Source organism: Amaranthus tricolor, chromosome 14 (assembly GCF_026212465.1).
Source record: "Amaranthus tricolor cultivar Red isolate AtriRed21 chromosome 14, ASM2621246v1, whole genome shotgun sequence".
Lineage (NCBI taxonomy): Eukaryota > Viridiplantae > Streptophyta > Magnoliopsida > Caryophyllales > Amaranthaceae > Amaranthus > Amaranthus tricolor.
The window spans coordinates 10,149,176-10,169,180 of record NC_080060.1 but is presented as its reverse complement, the minus strand read 5'-3'; the positions used below and the strand labels follow the sequence as shown (position 1 = coordinate 10,169,180).

The 20,005-nt window shown below is 34.5% G+C and overlaps 2 protein-coding genes across 3 annotated transcripts in view; one reads left to right on the top strand and one right to left on the bottom strand.

Moving 5' to 3' along the window:
• The window catches only part of LOC130799624 (uncharacterized), a 417,568-nt gene that overhangs the window by 280,294 nt on the left and 117,269 nt on the right, over positions 1-20,005 (top strand). The window lies entirely within an intron of this gene.
• Positions 1,961-8,513, bottom strand: LOC130799623 (uncharacterized). 2 transcript variants are annotated; one of them, XM_057662776.1, is made up of 7 exons: positions 8,225-8,513; positions 8,038-8,127; positions 7,721-7,875; positions 4,894-5,014; positions 3,389-3,508; positions 3,221-3,291; positions 1,961-3,138 (listed from the first exon to the last, which is right to left on the bottom strand). In XM_057662776.1, exons 1-7 carry the CDS (start codon positions 8,330-8,332, stop codon positions 2,907-2,909), a joined length of 897 nt encoding a protein of 298 aa, XP_057518759.1. In that variant the 5' UTR covers positions 8,333-8,513; the 3' UTR covers positions 1,961-2,906. The 2 variants fall into 2 exon arrangements, with proteins under 2 accessions (XP_057518759.1, XP_057518760.1); XM_057662777.1 differs by having other exon boundaries at positions 4,894-4,997; positions 7,746-7,875.

The window sequence follows — 20,005 nt, the reverse complement described above, 5'->3', positions numbered from 1 at the left end:
ACACCACTACCACCCTCCCCTTCCTAGTAGTCTCAGCGCCGGCGTAGCCTTAAGCACCACCACCATAATTTCATCCTCCGGTGAATAAGGCTAATGGATCACCCAAACAAAGGCCACCCAAGCAATTTCACCTTCATCACCTTCAATTAAGGAGGAGAAAGATGAAATGAGTGATTGTGGGTGTGCGTGGTGGTGGTGGGTTAGGTTGTTAGGTTGGGTTGGGTTGGAAGAGGATTGGGTTGGTGGCTGTTGGGGAAGGGCAAGGAGAGGGAACGGGTGGTGGTTGTTGGAGAGGGGTAAGTAGAGGGGATGGGTGGTGGTTGTTGGGGAGGGGTAAGAACAGGGGATGAGGTGGTGGCAGGTTGAGAGGAGCAGAGAGAGGGAATAAGGAGATGGTAGTTGGGGAGGGATGGGGAGAGAGGATGCGGTGGGGAAGAACTGAAGAAGGGATTTGGGTAGATAATTTTATTTTTTTTTTGCAATTAACTTTTAAAAATTTTCTGATTTTATTTTAATTTAACTTTTTATTTTTATAAAAATAACATGTTATTACGGCTTATCGGTCACTATCATATATTCTTGACAAATAATCTTTAAAATTATAATTATTCTTGGTTAATTAATAGGTAAAATTATTATAAGAAAATCAAATAAACACTGAAATAGTCTAAATTAATTAATAAAAAAAAAATTAATACCAGTCGCACAAAAAGTGCGACTGTACCTAGGTCGAGTCGCACAAAACGTGCGACTCGACCTAGGTACAGTCGCATTTTTTGTGCGACTGGTATTAATTTTATTTTTTTTTTGAATTTCGAATTATAAAATTTTTTTTGTTTAATTAATTTATTTTTTAAGTTATTGTTATATAAATATAATAATAAAAACAATCTCATCAATAATAATAATAATAATAACAACAACAATAATAATAATAATGACAAATTCGTAATTTTTTAAAATTGAAAGGCAAATTCGTAATTTTATTAGGAGGGGCGATAAAATGAAAAGGATGGCGACAAATAGTAATGCCTATTTTTTTTTTTAAGAATTAGGATGACTATCTAATTTCAAGCTAAAGCTGGAGATTCAATTTTTATTCGATGTATTTTGAAAACAAAAAATTCATCATCACTTCTCAATTCCTTACCAGAGTCAAAAATCACTCTTAATTTTCCTGAATTCTAAGATGTCTAACGACTCCCAACATATTAGCAATTAATTCCTTCATGTATCATATTTCATATGCATACTTATATAAGTGATTTTAATCTACAATTTTACAACTCTACAATTTAAAAACAGGTAAACAATCCAAATATTAAGTAAAATCATAATAAAGGTAAAGATCATACGAACCTATCAAAATCAAGAATATGAGTCTTATGATCATAACACGATTCTACGATCATACGATCTTATTATCCAATCCTACAAGAATAATCTCAATAATAAAAAATTTCTTATATCATAGCTGTTACTTACATATAAATATAAGTTAAAAATACATCGTAACAATTACGAAAATTTATATCTTAATGATTTATAGTTTATAAATGATTATTAAAAAAAAAAAGCCTTTTTATCAATCAAAAGATGAAGTCAAATAAACCTTCATTTATAGCTAAAAACTTTAGGAATGAATAGATATACATATATATGACTGATAATCAATCATTCTATAGCATATCAAAGCATATTTGTAAAATCTTATAACCTTGCATGTATATCATATCTTATATTAAAAATGTTAAAACATTCTAAAATGTCACAATTAAAGAGAGTTTGCCTAATGAAACCCATTTATTGGATAAAAAAAATAACATGTCATTTAATCTTCACTAATATTTCTACCATCTAAGTATCTTATATTAGTATTTATTTATAGTTAAATTGAGTACAATATAGAATATTATATACTGCATAATATATTATTGACAATTTTTAAAATTATAGAGTTAATTTATACATATAACGGTCAAAATTGAGTGTTTTAACTGCATAGTATCTCTAGGTTTATTTTCTTAATATCATATTTTATATATATCGATGCTAAAAAATCGTGCATTACACAAGTTTCTACACTAGTATAATACGCTAATAGAAGTACTACTGCATAGGAAAGAATTGGGGATTTTGGTTTTTAGATTAATGAAAAGGGCATTTTAGAAGAAAGCATGGCATTTCACTACAATTGTAATCTTAGCCGCCCAATGTTGACTGAATTATTGAGAATAAACTCAAGACTCAAAGAATAACACTGACACTAATATTTTCATAATCATCATATTGATGTAATTTTCTACTAAAGGCGTAGAAGAATGGGACGTACAGTTGCACTACCATATGAAATGTTTTCCCGCCCAACTATATTACACAATATATTTCAAGAAATTATTTAAAAATATTAATGATTCATATCATCCAAATTTATAACAAAGGTTGGATTACTAGAAAATAATCTAAAGGTGTGGTTATTTTCACCGTAAATGGGTGAAAAGGTAAATTATAAAAGTCAAGTTTTCCTTTTAGTAACCAATTAAGATAGTAAAATTAAAGAATAAAATCACGCGATGAACTAAACTGAACTCAATAGAAAGGGAATTTAAGCATTCGTGAAGACGATCAATTGCCAAAGTCCCTTGATTGGTTGTGAATAACTACTATTAGTATTAGCCATCGAAGAAAGCCTCAATTGGGATTAGTACTTGGCCAGTTCATTATAATTTGTCTACATTACTTGATGTAATCACCCAACTATTCAATTTGTAGCACATATATTGAAGCGTAACTGCACAAGATAAGTTTAGCTAGAAAAGTCTAAAGATGCATGCATTAGCATTATGATGCATGCATTAGCATTATGATGAAGAGGGGGGAGTCACCTTTGAAGGCTTGAATGGGACTCAATCGTCTTCAACCTCCTCTGGCTTGACAAAGAACTCAATGTATGCTATCCTGCTAGGAGGCTGATAACCAGCAGAATCAATGTGTGGGTGTGATTGCTTTGCAACGGAGACCAGATGCTGCACTTTCAATATTCCGCCTCTCCCAACCGTAACCTTGCTGCCACGGTTATCTTTGACGACACTACTTGGTATATTAGAAGTTGTTGCCCGTAAGAATTTATATTTATACCTGTTTATCAATACAATCAAAGAGCTTTGAATCATAGTGAATAAAAACCAAAGAGTAGAATTTACTGGATATTAGTATGTACCGATGAGACACTTCACGATCACAGCTCAAAGCTGCTAAAAGATCAGTATTTGCATAATACATAAAGTCTATCTGCAAAAATAACCCAAAATATGCCCAAAACTGATAAATACATCTAACAGCAAGAGAGAAGCAAAGTCAAATGAGCTCAATACCCTTTAAGCTTAACCTGTAGATCACCATGGCCTTCACTTCTGAACGCAACCGAAGGAGGAGTTGGTTGTAATGTTATTTTGATACTTGATCCGGGCCATTCCAGATCATCAATAGCTTCTTTCAAAGCTGCAGACTAAAAATACGCTTTGAAAGTAAGACTAGATGAGGGTCAAATATAAAAAAATTCACTTTCACTACATGTTCACATTGTACTTTTATTTAGGGTTAAATAATTATAAAATCAATGCCTAGGCATCAGCACTCTTCAATAATATACTAACTCCACAACAAAATCAGAGGATCATCTAGGACTTACCCAGAGTATCAGAAAGTAATAGTTTGTAATAGTAGTTAGTGTTAGTTTTTAACACGTGACTAGCATGTGCCTATAGTAGGTTCTTATGTTTGTTACATTATGTTATAGCTCAGAGGCGGGGAAGTTAGTTATTGTCCTTTCCTTTGCTTAACTGATTTGTAAGGGGTTATATATACCCTTAGGATGTATTGTTGTAATCAAGTTATAAGATCATCATTCCTATATTTCCTTCTCTCTGTATTCTTTCTTCTTCCCTTTTCCTATTTCTTTCTTTCTGTTTGGTGTGTCTTCTTGAACAGACACCAACAGCCAGAAGCAGTAGCTAAGCTGTTGCACAGCACCACAAAACAATCGAAGGTTCGATTTTCATGATCATAAACCCCGAATAGCAGGCTTATACCACATCAATTCCCCCCCCCCCCCCCCCCCCCCCCCCACATCAAAAAAATACAAAAAGTAGAGGGGACAGCGTACTTGCTCCAGACACAACTTCTGTAAAGACATTCACAAAGACCTCAACAAACAAGCTCAATATGATAACCAATAACAATATCTAAGTTCCAACACATATTGTGTTGTCTAGAAAGCACAATACAATTAGCAACAAAAGCTAAAAGACTTTTTTTAGGTCTTTGCTTTTTTATATCATATCAACTCTTGAAATGAAGCTAGAACCCCAAGATGATTAAGGCAGTTTATCAGAGCCTTCACCAAGAACTGTATAACATGCGAAGTTAAGTCATGTGACCTAGTTTGCAATCCAAGGATCAAAATCAGAGAACAAAACATGCAAAACACGTACAAAGAGGCCAGCATTACTAATGGATTTATACGTAAGTAAACTGAAAGATAAAAGTTACAAGAGGTTTCATGTCTATCGATTATCAAAAAACCTCATAAACCATTACAAAACCAATTTGGAGCTCAGAATTTAATGGCACGTGCATCAAAAGATACCTATTGATTTTTCTTCTTTTTTCAACTTTAAAATACAAAAATTGAATCTTTTTATTCTAGAACGAAAAGTGTTCTTTCCTGATAACAATCGATCAATCATGTATAAAAGACACGTTCTCACATTGGTTATCGATCAAAATTGTATGCCTTATCTACAGCTAATTCCAGTTATTATCTATCAAGTGCATAGCATACAGACCAGTAATACCATACCTTCGTCATGGCTCAATTTCTCAAGAAATTACCTTCACTGTGAAGCTCAAAGGCGTAGTACCCACAGGTTCAAAGTTATAGTCCCACGAAACAGTATCAGGGATTCTTGTTCTGATCTCAGCATAAATGCAAGTATCTGGTGAATCAATAGACCTGATTAAACAAAACACCACAAGAAAGAAACTGAAACAAATCTAAAAGTTTCAAATTGTTGGTGGAAAAAACAGAGAAAGCCAAGTGGTTGAATCCTTATCAACAAAGCAGTTTTATGCCTTTAGTAACAGCTCAATGTTTGTTGTTTGGCTCCTTTATTACTCCATTTCAATATTAGTATGGATTTTATAATGATAAAGTACAAGATTATTATGACCACAGGCTTTCTAATGTGACCAGTGACCTATGTCACCACCAGTCCACCACAATGTAGATGCAAGTTCTATTTACATTACATCTTCAATTGAAACACTCAATAACCTAGTGTTAAGTATGCAAAATATCATGAAACTTCAACCATATATCACTTAGACAAAATCTAAGTAGCGTGGTTGAATACTATGTAACCCCTTTATGATTAAGTTCATTCTGGCAATTGATACCAACTTGGGTTTTCTGCAAACAAATAAAAAACCAAATGTTCCTGTCTAGGACCGGATACAATTAATTAGTGAATTAATACAAGATTAACTCTTTGGAATTTATCTTCAGAAAGCTAATGCTGGTTGTTTGAAGGTTTGTCTTTGCTATCAGACCAATCTTGCAATAAAGTCACCTTGAATGCTAATGAGTCCTGCACAAGTAACACAGGTTAGAAGGGCCCCAAATGTGATTCCGGGGACCTTCTCCGATGCTTAAGTCAGTAAATGTCCCAAGTGGCCACCTGATTAACCCTTACCCAAGTGCACAGTGGCTTTTAGCTTAGAGAATTAATATCAGGACTTGTTTGTGGCGTCAGGCCTATATTCTTTAAAGTAGAAATTTGTCTTATAGAATAAATGTCATTGATTCTATAGAATAAATTTTCTTATAGTTAATTTGCCCTCAATAAAGATAGTTCAAGTTCAATAAATTGAGAGTAAATATGCTTGCACTATTAAAGATTAGATACTTCGTACGTGAAGCTTGACTTATATTTATACTCTAAGTTTCTTCCCTCTTTCTTTCTTGGAAAATCTCTTTTTGCCCTTGTTATCATACCGTTATCCGATTTTGGACATTCCCTTAGGTTTTCGTGTAAAAAAGGACTACAAGCTTCCACGTGGCTTCCCTTCGTTGGTTCATTACTGTGCATTAAATGCCAAGCTTTGCCTTTCTTAAAAAAGATGAGTCCTCTCTAATTCTTTGTGGAAGCGCATGTTAGAAAGGTGATGATTATAAAAGATTTATCCCTAAGTTACTGTGTTGTCTCTACTTTTAATTAATTGCACAAATCCCAGCAAATCTTTCCATATCTTTTGATCTTTCAATTAAGCTAAACTTTTCAGCTCCTATTCTTGCTTCCATAATACTAATCCTTTTTTCTCCGAAAAGTCTTTACCGGGATTATTGACATTCTGGATAAATCTTGCCAGGTAGACTTTTGTCCCACGTGGTAAGATTATGGGCTTTACCCATACAATTTGCCCCCCAGACCCGTGAGTCGGATGTCCTGGAGGACTCAAGGGTATGACTAACTCACCTCGCTTCTGGGGTAACTGTGAATGTCTCTCTCCTGGGAGACTCAACTTGTCTGGTGGATTCTATTTTTCATTTGTCTTTTCTAGTCGGTTATTTTGTTCACCTGTCTGGACTGGATAGTTAACACTTTCTACCAGAATTGGTCTTTTCTCAGGATATGATATTTTCCTTATACAATAGGACATAGGTGTTCCTCCAGGACATCCGACTCAAGGGTCTGGAGGGCAAATTGTATGGGCAAAGCCCAAAATCTTACCACCTGGGACAAAAGTCTACCTAAGAAGATTTATCCAGAATGTCAATAATTTTGATAAAGACTTTTCGGAGAAAAAAGGATTAGTATTATGGAAGCAAGAATAGGAGCTGAAAAGTTTAGCTTAATTGAAAGATCAAAAGATATGGAAAGATTTGCAGGGATTTGTGCAATTAATTAAAAGTAGAGACAACACAGTAACTTAGGGATGAATCTTCTATAATCATCACTTTTCTAACATGCGCTTCCACAGAGAATTAGAGAGGACTCATCTTTTTTAAGAAAGGCAAAGCTTGGCATTTAATGCACGGTATTGAACCAACGAAGGGAAGCCACGTGGAAGGTTGTAGTCCTTTTTAACACGAAAACCTATGGGAATGTACAAAATCGGATAACTGTATCATCACAAGGGCAAAAAAGATTTTCCAAGAAAGAAAGAGAGAAAAAACGAGTATAAATAGTAAGTCAAGCTTCACGTACGAGGTATCTAATCTTCAATAGTGCAAGCATATTTACTCTCAATTTATTGAACTTGAACTATCTTTATTGAGGGCAAATTAATTACAAGAAAATTGATTATATAGAATCGATGACATGTATTCTATAAGACAAAATTTCTACTTTATAGAATATAGGCTTGACGCCACAAACAAGTCCTGATTTTAATTCTCCAAGTTAAAAGCCACTGTGCACTTGGGTAAGGATTAATTAGGCGACCAGTTGGGACATTTACCAACTTAAGCATTGGAGAAGGTCCCCAAAATCATATTCAGGGCCCTTCTAACCTGTGTTACTTGTGCAGGACTCATCAGCCGTGTAATTTAAACAGAAGGTCAAATTATTTAAAAAGTTCAACTTCGACAAAGCATAAAAGAGGTACATAAATACACACATAATAGACGAAAATTATCAAATTAAATCAGGACATTTACTTGAGTAGAAGCTGCATATCAGGACCTGGATACCGAAGTTCAATAGTACTCGAGTGTCCCGGAACCGAAAATGTATTCAGACAATCAACTAACAGCCCTAAGCTCACTCCAAATCGAGGTCTTGCTTCTGCAGTGTACTCATATTTCATAAACAACTGCATAAAAAAAATAAAATAAATAAATAAATAAATAAACCAATTAAAAAATATTTTTCTACTAATCTCAACAAAAAATTCTCTCCTTCAATAAAAATTCTTCCTGATTGAATACATACATGAAAAGGTGTTCTTCTACTTTACAATTATATAAATAAAAACCTCTTTTTGAAGATAAACTTTGGCTTGAAGACAACCAGTTTCCTCCACAATCAAAACGACACCGTGTTCGGATAACTCTAAAACCGCATCCTGAATTGAGGACAAATATTGATTCAGAATATACAAAACCCTAATTTGGTTCGGAGAATTTAGCAGGAAAACGAAATTAAGGGATTAAGAAGAAGACCTGATGACGTTTCCAGCGAACAGAAGTGAGAGCATCAACGAAGCCTTGAACGTTGTCAAGTTGGCAGATTAAATCTGGTAAAGTAGCATCCATTGATGATGAGCTCATATTTCTCTGTTATTCTGAATTTCTGATGGTCTTCGATTTGAAGGAGAGGGGCTTTTTTCACTCCTGTTCTTCTCGGTTCCCGCCAAAACAACCGATGTGGTTACTGGTGAGTGCGGTCTTTCAAGATTATTTAGAGTAGGAAAAAGACAGAGTATGCGTTGAACTAAGAATTTCAAAACCTGTCTTCATAATAGACGGTTGTGCGGGTTCAGGCCCAGTAATTAAAATGAATGAAAAATCTAAAAACTGATGTGTGTGTTTGAAATTATTTGAAGTTGGTATTATAACTAATTGAAATTGATGTCATAATCTACTTAAGTTGGTATTTGAGATTGTAGTTATAACTTATTAAAATTGGTATTATAACTTATTAGGAGATATCAACTCTAATAGGTTATAATACCAACTTCAATAGGTTATAACTAGAGCTGTTCAAAAGTGACCCGACTTGAAAATTCGAACCGAAACCGAAAGTAAACCGACCCGAAAATGTGTTCCTTTATTTGGTTTATCGAACCGAAATTGTACCCGAACCGATTGACAACCGAAAATGGGAAAGCTGAACTCGAGCTGTAACCGATTTTTGTAACCGACACATAACCTTTAACCGAGATTACTCGAACCTAATAATGACCGACCCGAGTCATATCCGACCCGAAACATGCTCGAAACCGAATTCTATCCGGCTAAAACCGACTTAACCCGAACGAATTTTAGCTTGAACTGCTGTAAACTTGAACCAATTTTTAACATAGAAGTACGATAGACTCATATTCAATCATCTTATTTGTTAATCTAATAAAGTGTTAGATATTTTAATAATTTAAATTTTATAAATACATGGTTTCCTATATTTAGAATTAATAATCAATGGTCAATGTTTATTTAACTACTTTTAATCGAATTAGATGAGTATTGATAGAACTTTATAATTTTAATTTCCAGTCAAACAAGTAAAAGTAACAAAGTAATAATAATTACTAATTAATTTGCATTAACTTTTTTTCTTTAAATAAAGGGAATCTTGTCATCAATTAAAAATTGACTAACAACTTAATTTGATATTGATTCGATCGATAGTAATTAGTAATATGTAGCTGAATTTTGCTTTTAAAAAAAAACTCGAATTCGATTTGTACCCGACAAAACCGAACCAATTAGTAATCTATGACAACCCGAGACCCATTGACACTCGACACGAACTTCAGCCGACACCGAATTGATGCTAACCCGATAGCTTGAATAACCGATCTCCAACCGAACCGTGACTAACCGACTCGACCCGTTGTAACACACAGCCGAAAAATAACCGATCCGAAATGCAACCGAACCGAATGACACCCGTCCGAAACCCTTGATCACCCGAATGAACACCTTTTGTTATAACACCAATTCTAAATAGAATTACACAACGTGCACTTTTTTGTAATTATTTTTTAGTAATAATGGGCCAACTTATTTAAAACGAGTCTTTTATAAAGACGGTCTCAATTAAGAATTTATGATTTGAAACAGAGAGTCAAAAGAAAAGAATTTGAAAATAGATTTCTAATATGTCCCATTGTGATTTGTGAAATAAATTTATTCAAAGGGCCTAAATTTTGAAAAATGAATATTTTAATATTTTAAATGGATGTTTAATTGATTATGTTCGACTATGTAGCTTATTTCTAGATTTTCTCATAATGAGAATGGCTAAAATGAGAATGTGTGGATATTATTTGATTAGTGTCAATTTGACATTAAATAAATCTAAAATCCAAAACATTTAAACAAGTTCATTATTGTTATTTGCTTTTAAACTTTTTTTTCTTAAAACTAAAAATCAAATACAAAAAAAAAACCCGAAAAAGTGTAACTTTCACTTTTTATTTATCAGTTTTAAAATCATCATCTTCCCAATAAAATTGACTTTTTTATTTATTATTAGACATTTATCATATATAACTTTAAAAATCAAAAAACTATAAAAACACAATATTACTGTATGAGTCCTTAAATGAAATGCTAATTTTGTAAGATTAATAAAGCATAGCCCTCCTCGTAACTCCTTGGTTAGGAGTTATTCATTCGGGTTATGAGGTAAATTTCGAGTTAGATGTTTTGGGTCGGTTTAAAATGGGGTATTGTCCCCATATTGATTTTACATAATTTTAAATTTATTTTAAAAATGGATAAAAGTCGTGTTCAATTACAAGGTCGAGTAAATGCCAAATTGTCGAATCTATTTTAAATATCTCTACCCAAGCCCATGAGTTTGTCTTGTATGAGACCGTCTCATTATAAAATGGATCCATATGATTAGCTTATTTCTTTAATTGATCACTTTAAAATTGTAAGTAGTCACTATAACACACTAAATATACATGGACTCAATAGAGATGATCTCACCATCATTTAACAATTTGTGAATAAATAAAACCAAGATATTTGGTATTATCAAAGCAAAAAAGACAATTTCATTTCTTATTACTCAAATTCTTTAATAAGATGGGCTTATGCTAAGATTCTCTATATTGGGTTGGTTTATGTATATTTATTTTATTAAAATGATCACTTACAATTTTTAAGTGATTAATCAGAAAAATTAACTACTTAGAAAAATTAACATCTATTCTTAATTAATAAGAACTTTGAAAATCTAACCATATTCCCAAAATGATTTTATTACATACCTAAAAAATAAGTTTAATTAAAAAGAAAATAAAGTGAGTTTAAATATTTATGTGATAGAAAAAAAGAAAATATTTTTTTAAAAAACCAAATAAAATTTAAGAATTTACAAATCGAATATACGGTATTTGATCTGAATTACAACAAATATCTGAATTTCGAGATATTCAAATTTTTTAAGATCTGAATTTTCAGATTTGAATTGATCCAATATATGGTTTTACACACGCCTAGTGCCAGCAAAAAACACTACTCGAACGAGCATAATGAAGACTCGAACGAGCAACATTAAAACAAGTCAAATTGATCCAATTTGTGTGTTGTTTGTTTTAGCGTGTCCATTGCTCACTTTATCATATTTACTTGCAAATTGCTCGAGTTCATTGATTGCATCAAATACCCACGTCTTCAACATTCATATTTGTTATTTTGTCTTCTACCTGGTCGTACTTGAAATTGTTTCACTCAAATTTATTCAAACGCATCCTTAGTTAATACTTTATCCTTCCTGGCATCAAATTTTCATTGGCTTTATGCATTCTATATATTTTAATTTAATCTTTAATGTCTCAAATTATTCGTAATTTAAAATTATAAAAAGTTTATATTAATAAATTTAAATTAAGACGAATCAAACAAGATTTATTTGGATTATATTTTTTTGGGATATTTTATATGCTAAGCACCAACTATTGTAAAAAGCGAGTAATAGCAATTCTTAAATTTTTTTTCCACAAAATAGCACTCAACTCTTGGAAATTAGCTACAGTAGCATTATGGGGGTAAAAACATTTAATTTCCGTTAAATTTTGGTAGAAGTCATAAATGCCCTTAATAAATTCCAAATGTAAAGCCCAACTAAACGTAAATTAAACTTAACGAAAATGTTACTGTAGTTAATTTTCCTAGAGTTGAGTGCTATTTGTGGAAAAAAAATTGGGATTTATTAGGAGCATTTATGACTTTTACCAAAATTTAACGAGAAATTAAACGTTTTTACCTCCATAATGTTACTATAGTTAATTTTCCAAGAGTTGAGTGCTATTTTGTGAAAAAAAAAAATTTAAGAATTGCTACCACTTGTCTTTTGCCGTAGTTGATGCTTACCATATAGAATATCCCTAATTTTTTATATGCCCTTATTATGTTTTAACTTACAGATTAAAATAAAATAAAGGGATATTCTACATAATAGCAACGGACTTTTGTGAAAGGCCAATGGTAGCAAATCTTAAAAAAAATTTACAAAATAACATTATACTTTTGAAATTTAAGTTGTCGTAACATTAATTCCCAAAACATGTTAGATTATACCGTTAAGATGTGAAATTTTATTTTTACCCTTGTCTTCTTTCCATCTTTATCCATCCATCTTCTTTCATCCATGACCTAGAACCCCAAATGTTCTATCTCCAAATGTAAACAGCTTTACATCAAAAGGTTAAGGAACAATCTACTATCCAATTGAATACAAATTTCATCTTAGCTTAATTATACATTAAAGCAACTTGAAAACTGACGAGCATATATGTACAGCTATAACATAACATAATCCAGTAGCTTTATTTTTTTGTATTCTATTTAGTTAGTTAGCTAAGCTTGGTTAAGTTTGTTAGTTATTTTGTAGTTTCTTGTTTTCTAGACTCTTATATAAGGGTCTTTGTCTTGTATCCTTATAAACTTTTTAATTCAGTAAATACAAATTTCTTTTTGTTCTTCTTCCTTCTATGAAACAAAGCTTTATTAAGCCAAACTAATCTGAGTCTATATCACCAATTGTATCATGGTATCAGAGCGGGACTAATTTTTCTGTTCAGCCGTTATATCTTAAAGGTGTTCTTCAAAGCATTCTTCATTTTTGGTCCAAGTTCTTCTTTTTCAAGAACATTTTGCATTCTAAATATTTTTTTTTAAAAAAATGGCTGCAACAACAGATACAAAAGATCCAACCCAAGATCCTAATAGTATGTATTACATATATCCTTTAGACTCAGCTAGTAACAAATTGGTTTCCACAGTCTTTGATGGCACAGGTTTTAGTGATTGGAAGAGGTCAAAGTAGGCAATTGATCTAATGCAAACACACACTACCAGTTCAATTTTCCGTTGGTGAAAGTCTCTTTGCCATGCTGCTCGAGACACAAATCTCGCTTTGTTCCTAGTAAGCTAGAATATGATTTCAAACCCACTGTGACTGAAAAATAAAGGTATACAGTGCACAGAACAACTAGAAGAACGAGAGCTGTGAGAAGGAAGTTATGCTGCTGGAGGAGAGCAGAACAGTTTATGTCATTCTCTGAAAACTTTTTGTGAGATGAAGAATGATCAAAAGCACTCTGAACTTGTTATCGTCTCTGAGGAGAAGATGAGACATTATCAAGAACCATGGTTGAAGCACAAATGCCCTTTTCTCAGTCCGCTGAATACTAATTTATAACAAGGTAAATATTTAGTCAGATATTGGATGACAAGAAGAAGATTAGAGTAACTTTGAATATAAATACGAAGTGTTTGGGAATTCGACTCAATATGAGGGTTGTTAAAGACATAAATTTGACTGAGAGACATTACGCCTGCAATCTCATGAACGTATCCCAGACTTGCCCCTCAACATATGTTTCATCCGGATCACCATAGATAGTGAAATTCACATGGCAAGGTATTAGGTTCACATACTTACGTAGGATCACACAAAATAGGGAATAAATAATTCATCAAAACAAACTGTTCAAGTGGTTCATAAATTAATTTGGGGAAGAAGGTGATTATAATGCTTCAACTCTTCATCAGGTGTGATATGATTAGCAATCTTTTCATGGACTAGAGTCATTAGACCCAATCTAGTCACAAAATACCAAAAGCTTCTATACCAAGAACTAATCCTGATCATAACTTGGCAACAATTATCATTACTTGGACCCATCCTACCATCAACCCACATTGCCCAATTCAATAACAGTTTATAAGACATTTCTCTACAACATAATGAATGGATTGTGGCTTTCAACTTCTAGAGTCACTATTACAAACAAAGATTTGATTTCTACTTCATTTGCACATTTGATATGGAAATAAAACAATAAACTTACTTTGATTAATAGCCAAAAACACATAATACCATAAACGCCAATGCCTAACCAAGGTTTCGATGGTTAGAGATATGCAACCTTACCCTTACCCTTGATGCCGAATAGACATAATAAAGAAAGCTAATGTGAAAATGATATGGATCAGATTTTTGAGGTATGTTAAACTAAGGCTACAAGGGAAAGGGAGAAAGAAGGCTAAAAGGGTAATAAGAAGAAAGACAGTAAATGAGAGAAATTAGTGTTAATTCGAGATAGGTACTCCAGAAAAGTGATTTCATTCATAAGATGCCATTACAATGCATTTATCTCAATTATTCATAGAGCTAATTTTAGCCTAACAACCGTCAGCTAGGTCATTCTAGAATATTACTAAATGCTCAACATGGGGCAAAATACAATGCACATATTGGAACCCACTAAAAGGCTTGTAACTAATTTAATTCTCCTTTGCCAGGTGGACAATATCTTCAGCTTCCTTCAACAGAATTTCTAACGGACCGTGCTCCTCTTTTCCTACGTCTCTTGTAAGTCAATATTCCTTTCTTTTGTATTGGGTGCATCACATTACCCTGAGCCAGCAGTTTCACCTTGTCCTATAGGTAATGAGAAGGGAACACCATGAGCATTCTTTGAAGATCCTCCCAAGTGGAGTCCATCTCAGGTAAATGTTTCCACAAAACCAGAATTTCATCTTGCTTAGGAGAAAAAGATCGGTATCGTATATGCAAGATATCAGTTGGTTGTGCTACTAGCTCTAAGTCAGCGGTCAAGTTAGGAGGCATGGATGAGACAGTACCTGATCCTATCGTTGCCTTTAGCTGAGATGCATAAAATGTGGGGTGTATGAGAGTAGTGGCTGGTAAATCCAATTTGTATGCTACTTTTCCAATTCTTTGTAACACCTTTTAAGGGTTGTAAAATCGTGGTGCTAGTTTCTGATTCAACCGTGTAGCCAAGGATCTTTGTCTATATGGTTGTAATTTGAGATAAACCATATCTCCTACTTCATATGAAACTTCTCTTCTCTTGTCTGAATGGTATTTCATTAACAGCTGAACCCTAGCCAAATTAAAATGCAGCTCATCAATTATGGCATCCCGCTTATCAATTATTGCATCCCGCTCATAGAGTAGTTGATCTAAAATATCGACTGTTGTTTCCTCATTAAAACGCACCAAGTGTGAGGGAGGTCGTCCATACAAGACCTTAAAAGGTGACATCAACGTAGAGGAATATGGCTACGTATTATAACAATATTCGGCCCATGGTTTCCACGCTACCTATCTCCATGGTTTCCCATTGATATAACACCTCAAATATGTTTCAAGAATCTTGTTAACAATTTCTGTGTGGTCGTCGGTTTGAGGATGGAAGGATATGCTACGGAGTATTTTCGTTTGTTGCAATTTGAACAACTCCCTCCAAAATTTTCTCAGAAAGACACGATCCATAACCGTCACAATGGTGGCTTGAGACCCATGGAGCCTCACGAGTTCTTACGTAAAAATGGCAGCCACTGAAAATGCCGTGAAGAGGTGTCGAAGATGCAAGAAATGTGCATATTTTGTCAATCGATCCACCATGACTAACACTGCATTCATTCCATTAGAAGTAGGTAGACCTTCCACAAAATTCATTGAAATATTTTACCAAACATGGGTCGGAATAGGCAAGGTGAATAATGTGAGGCTTTCTGTTGTTGACACAGTATGCATTCACGAACACAATTCCTTACTTGTTTTCTCATACCGAACCAAAACCATTCGGCGGCCAAACGTTGGTATGTTTTAAATTCTCCTGCATGTCCTCCCATAGGTGAGTCATGATATTCCTGTAATAATACCAGAATAAATGGGGAAGAGTGTGATAACACGTACCACCCTTTGTAAAACAACTTCTCGACTTGCATAGTGAATCTCAATAGTAGTACATTATTGCTTTCAATTGCCTGGTGAATCCTTATCAAATTGGCATCACGGGCTACCTCCTGTTGTAGATTGTCCCAATGAATTCCATGAGAGCTAAGTAAGGAACTCAACGCGGCTTTCTCATCGGGTATTCGAGATAATGCGTCGCACACCTTATTGGATGCTCCTGGGTTATATAAGATTTCAAAATCATAGCCCATCAACTTTAAAACTGACTTTTGGTAGTCTGTGCCGATTTTCCGCTGCTCCCATATGAATTTAAGGTTTCTTTGGTCAGTTTTCACATTGACGTCCTTCCCAGCAAATAGTGCTTCCACTTCATTATCACAAAAATAATTGCCATGAGTTATAGTGGATCCAACGTTTTGTTGAAAAATGCTATGGGATGTTTATCCTGCAATAACACGGCCCCAAGGGCACTTCTAAAAGCATCAGTCTCAAATACAAATGGAAGAGGAAAATTGAGCATAGCAAGAATGAGGGCAGAGGTCATGGCATTTTTCAGTATGTCAAAGGTTATGGCGGCTTCCTCATTCAACTAAAAACGCATCTTTTTTTAGTAAGTCAGTTAATGGTATATTAATGAAAACATAATTAGCCACAAACTTCTTATAATACCCCGTGAGCCCTAAGAATCCCCGCAACTCTCTAAGAGTCTTAGGTTGGGGCCATGATAAACTAGCTGCCACTTTCTCTGAATACATGGCTATCCTTACCACGAAAATCACGTGTCCCAGATAAGCTGCTTGTTTAAGGCCAATATCACATTTCTTCCTATTTACGAACAGCTAATTTTGGAGTAAAAATTTGCGAAACAATGTCTAGATGATGCCTATGTTCCTCAATAGTACGATTATACACAAGTATGTCATCAAAGAAAACTAAAATAAACTTTCATAAATAGAGGCGGAAAATGTCATTCATTAGTGACTGAAAAGTGGCCGGTGCGTTAGTTAGGCCGAATGGCATAACCAAAAATTCTTAATGCCCTATTAAGTGCAAAAAGTTGTTTTGCAAGTATCTTCCTGTCTCATCCTAATTTGATGATATCCGGACTTTAAATCCAGCGTGGTAAAGACTGTTGCACTATGTAGCTCATCTAACAACTCATCAATTATAGGGATGGGGTACTTATCTAGAATAGTAGATTTGTTGAGGGCTCCATAATCAACACAAAATCTAAAAGAACCGTCCTTCTTTGTAAGGATAACAGGGCTAGAAAAATGGTTGGTTCATGATTGAATGATCCCTGCCTTAAGCATGTCAAAGACCATATTCTCAATTTCGGTTTTCTGAAAGTGTGGGTAGCGATAGAGGCGGACGTTGATTGGGCCAGTTCCTTCTATAAGGGTTATGGTATGATCTTTAAGCGAAGGAGAGGTAGAAATATTAGGTCATATTTCTGGATGATGTCTTGTAAGAAGGAAGGTACCTCCGTGGGGTTGGTGAAGGGTTCGATTTGATAGCCTGCAAAAAATCGACTAGCACACCTGGGCCCTTGTGTTTAATTGTTTTAAGCACAGCGTTAAATGAAATGCAGTCTCTTTGCAGTAAAGAATCGCCCATAATGATACCATCTATTCCACCAGCTCAAAACTTCACAGTTTGTAACTTCCAATCAACAGCCATCGGGCCAAGTATCTCCAACCATTGCACCCCAAGTACTACATCCAAATGTCCTAGATCCAGAACCAAAAAATTGAGTGTCACCGTGATGCTCTCGAACGAGAGTTGCACATTTCTGCATTCATCTTGGCCTCGAACTTCCTTCCCGGTGCCTAGCACAACTGCAAATTTAGCACAAGAATCACATACTAATCCTAATTTTCGAAGGAGCGAAGCTGAAATGAAGTTACTAGTAGCTCCGGAATCGACCAAAATCACCACTTCTGCTCCTTGAACCACTCCTAACAATTTCATGGTCTTGGGTCCCGTTAGGCCCACCACTAAACTTAGTGAAATTTCCGCCAATGGAACTCCCTCTTCTTTGTTTACTACCGCTTCTCCTTCAGTTTCCTCAATCTCTTCATCGTCTTCATAAAAAAAACCAACAAACTATATGCTTTGTTTTTGCAGACATGATTATATGACTATTTTCCGTCACATCAAAAATAAAGTCCCTTCGCTCTTTTTTCTCCCATCTCCTTTTTAGTCAGCTCGAGGGTTTGTTGATTTGAATTATAAGAATGGTAAGATGTTGGGCGAGTATTTGGGTAAATGGTTGTTTTATAAATGGGTTTGGAAGATGATTTAATGGGATTGATGAAAGAAGAGGTGGGGGTGTTAGGTGTAAAGTTGGGGTGATTGACACGGGTAGGTGGGGAACCGGTGTTTAGGAATTGGGAAAAGAAGGGACTAGAATACTTTTGGTTAATATATTCAGCCCATTCCATAACTTTTTTCAAAGTTGTGCCGTCAAACAATCTCAGCTCGATTTTTATATGGTCTTTTAAGCCATTCACATAGGATCCCAACATAATAAATTACGGTCCCTTCTCTAATGCAGTGATCTTCTCCATGAACTCGGGTATATTCAGCTACCGTTCCTTATAAAGGGTTCCTTTGCTTCGTGGGCGAAAATGATGGATAATGAGGTTCTTTAATTCAGCCCAGGTACGGATGGTCCATATTTGGCTCTCCCATTGATACCACAAGAGATCAACACCGTCCTTACTCATCACAGCCGTTTCAATTCATTCTTCATCAGTTAACTAGTAGAATTTAAAGTATTTCTCCGCCTTGAGCAACCACACGTCGGGATTGACTCCATAAAACATTGGTATGTCTAACCTCTTCAACTTCCAATTTTCTCTTAGGTTTTGGTTCGGGTCTCCAATAGGCAAGGTGTGGTGGTCCAAATAGATCGAAGTGAATGTAGTCATGTGGGAGGGTATGATATGGTGTTGGGTTAGGTTGAATAGGGATTACAATTGGGTATGGTTGGTATGTAATGTAACTGATATTTACGGGCAGCTCGATGAAGGATAAGGGATGGGAATAGGAATGGGTGAGAGAGGTGGGTGATTTGGGTTAGGAATGGGTAAAGTTGATTGAGTTGAGTGATGGCGTGAATTTTAGGAGGTTAGATTTGGGGTGGTTGTGGCTTTCTTCGGTGATGAGGGTTTGGAAGTTTGAGGTGTTTTGGGTCTGCAAATAAGGTGGGTGTTGATGGACATTATAGTTGCATATTTTTTTAAGGTCTTTTGCATTCTATTCTGACCTTCCATTATCATCGTGGCTAATGAATCTTTGAGGTTCTCCTGACTCTTCATCAGCCTCTCTTCCATTCTCTCCTCCAAGGCTGATAATTCAGTTTACATTTGAACGGGTAATGATTCCTTTAAGGATTCAAGGTCTTGTTGTAGCGGCACTCTCGATACATAATTAACATAATAATTATACTTAAGATAAATAATGCGGAAGTGTAAAACGCCAAACTGCTAAAAATCATTTAAACTAAAACTGTTCAAAACATAAGTTAAAAAAAAAATCTTACAACTGAGAAAATATAAAATAAGATTTGCTAAAATACAATAAAAAAAATATAAGTACAATATAATCATCAAAGTCATCTAAGTAAAATCAATGCAGCTAAGTCCTCGATAGAATAATTAAAGTTGCGGCCTGAATCGAAACCTGAGCTAAATTTTCCTGCAAAATACTGTCATCCATAATACGGATGACAAGCGATTAAATCGGTCAGCCGATTAAATCGGTCAGCGATAAAGCCGAGTATAATTTTCTCAACAAGCTTATGATGCGATAGTTAAATCATGCTTACAGAATAATCATCAAGCACAATATAGAAGGTTATTACTCATTATTGACCTTTAATAAGCCACTAAGTTACATTCTCAATAATTGCAGAAGTTCATTACTGCTACTAAATATTTGGTAACCTTAATGCTTATTTAATCAAATTCAATTAAGCCTCATAACTTTACCATCATAGCATATCATAAGATCACAACAAAAATGACAAC

Coding starts and splice junctions, on each gene's coding strand:
- LOC130799623 (XM_057662776.1), bottom strand. CDS start 8,332: ATGAGCTCATCATCAATGGATGCTACTTTACCAGATTTAATCTGCCAA. Junction 7,876..8,037: donor AAGTTTATCTTCAAAAAGAG/GTTTTTATTTAT, acceptor TTTTTTATGCAG/TTGTTTATGAAATATGAGTA. Junction 5,015..7,720: donor GATATGCAGCTTCTACTCAA/GTAAATGTCCTG, acceptor TTGTTTAATCAG/GTCTATTGATTCACCAGATA.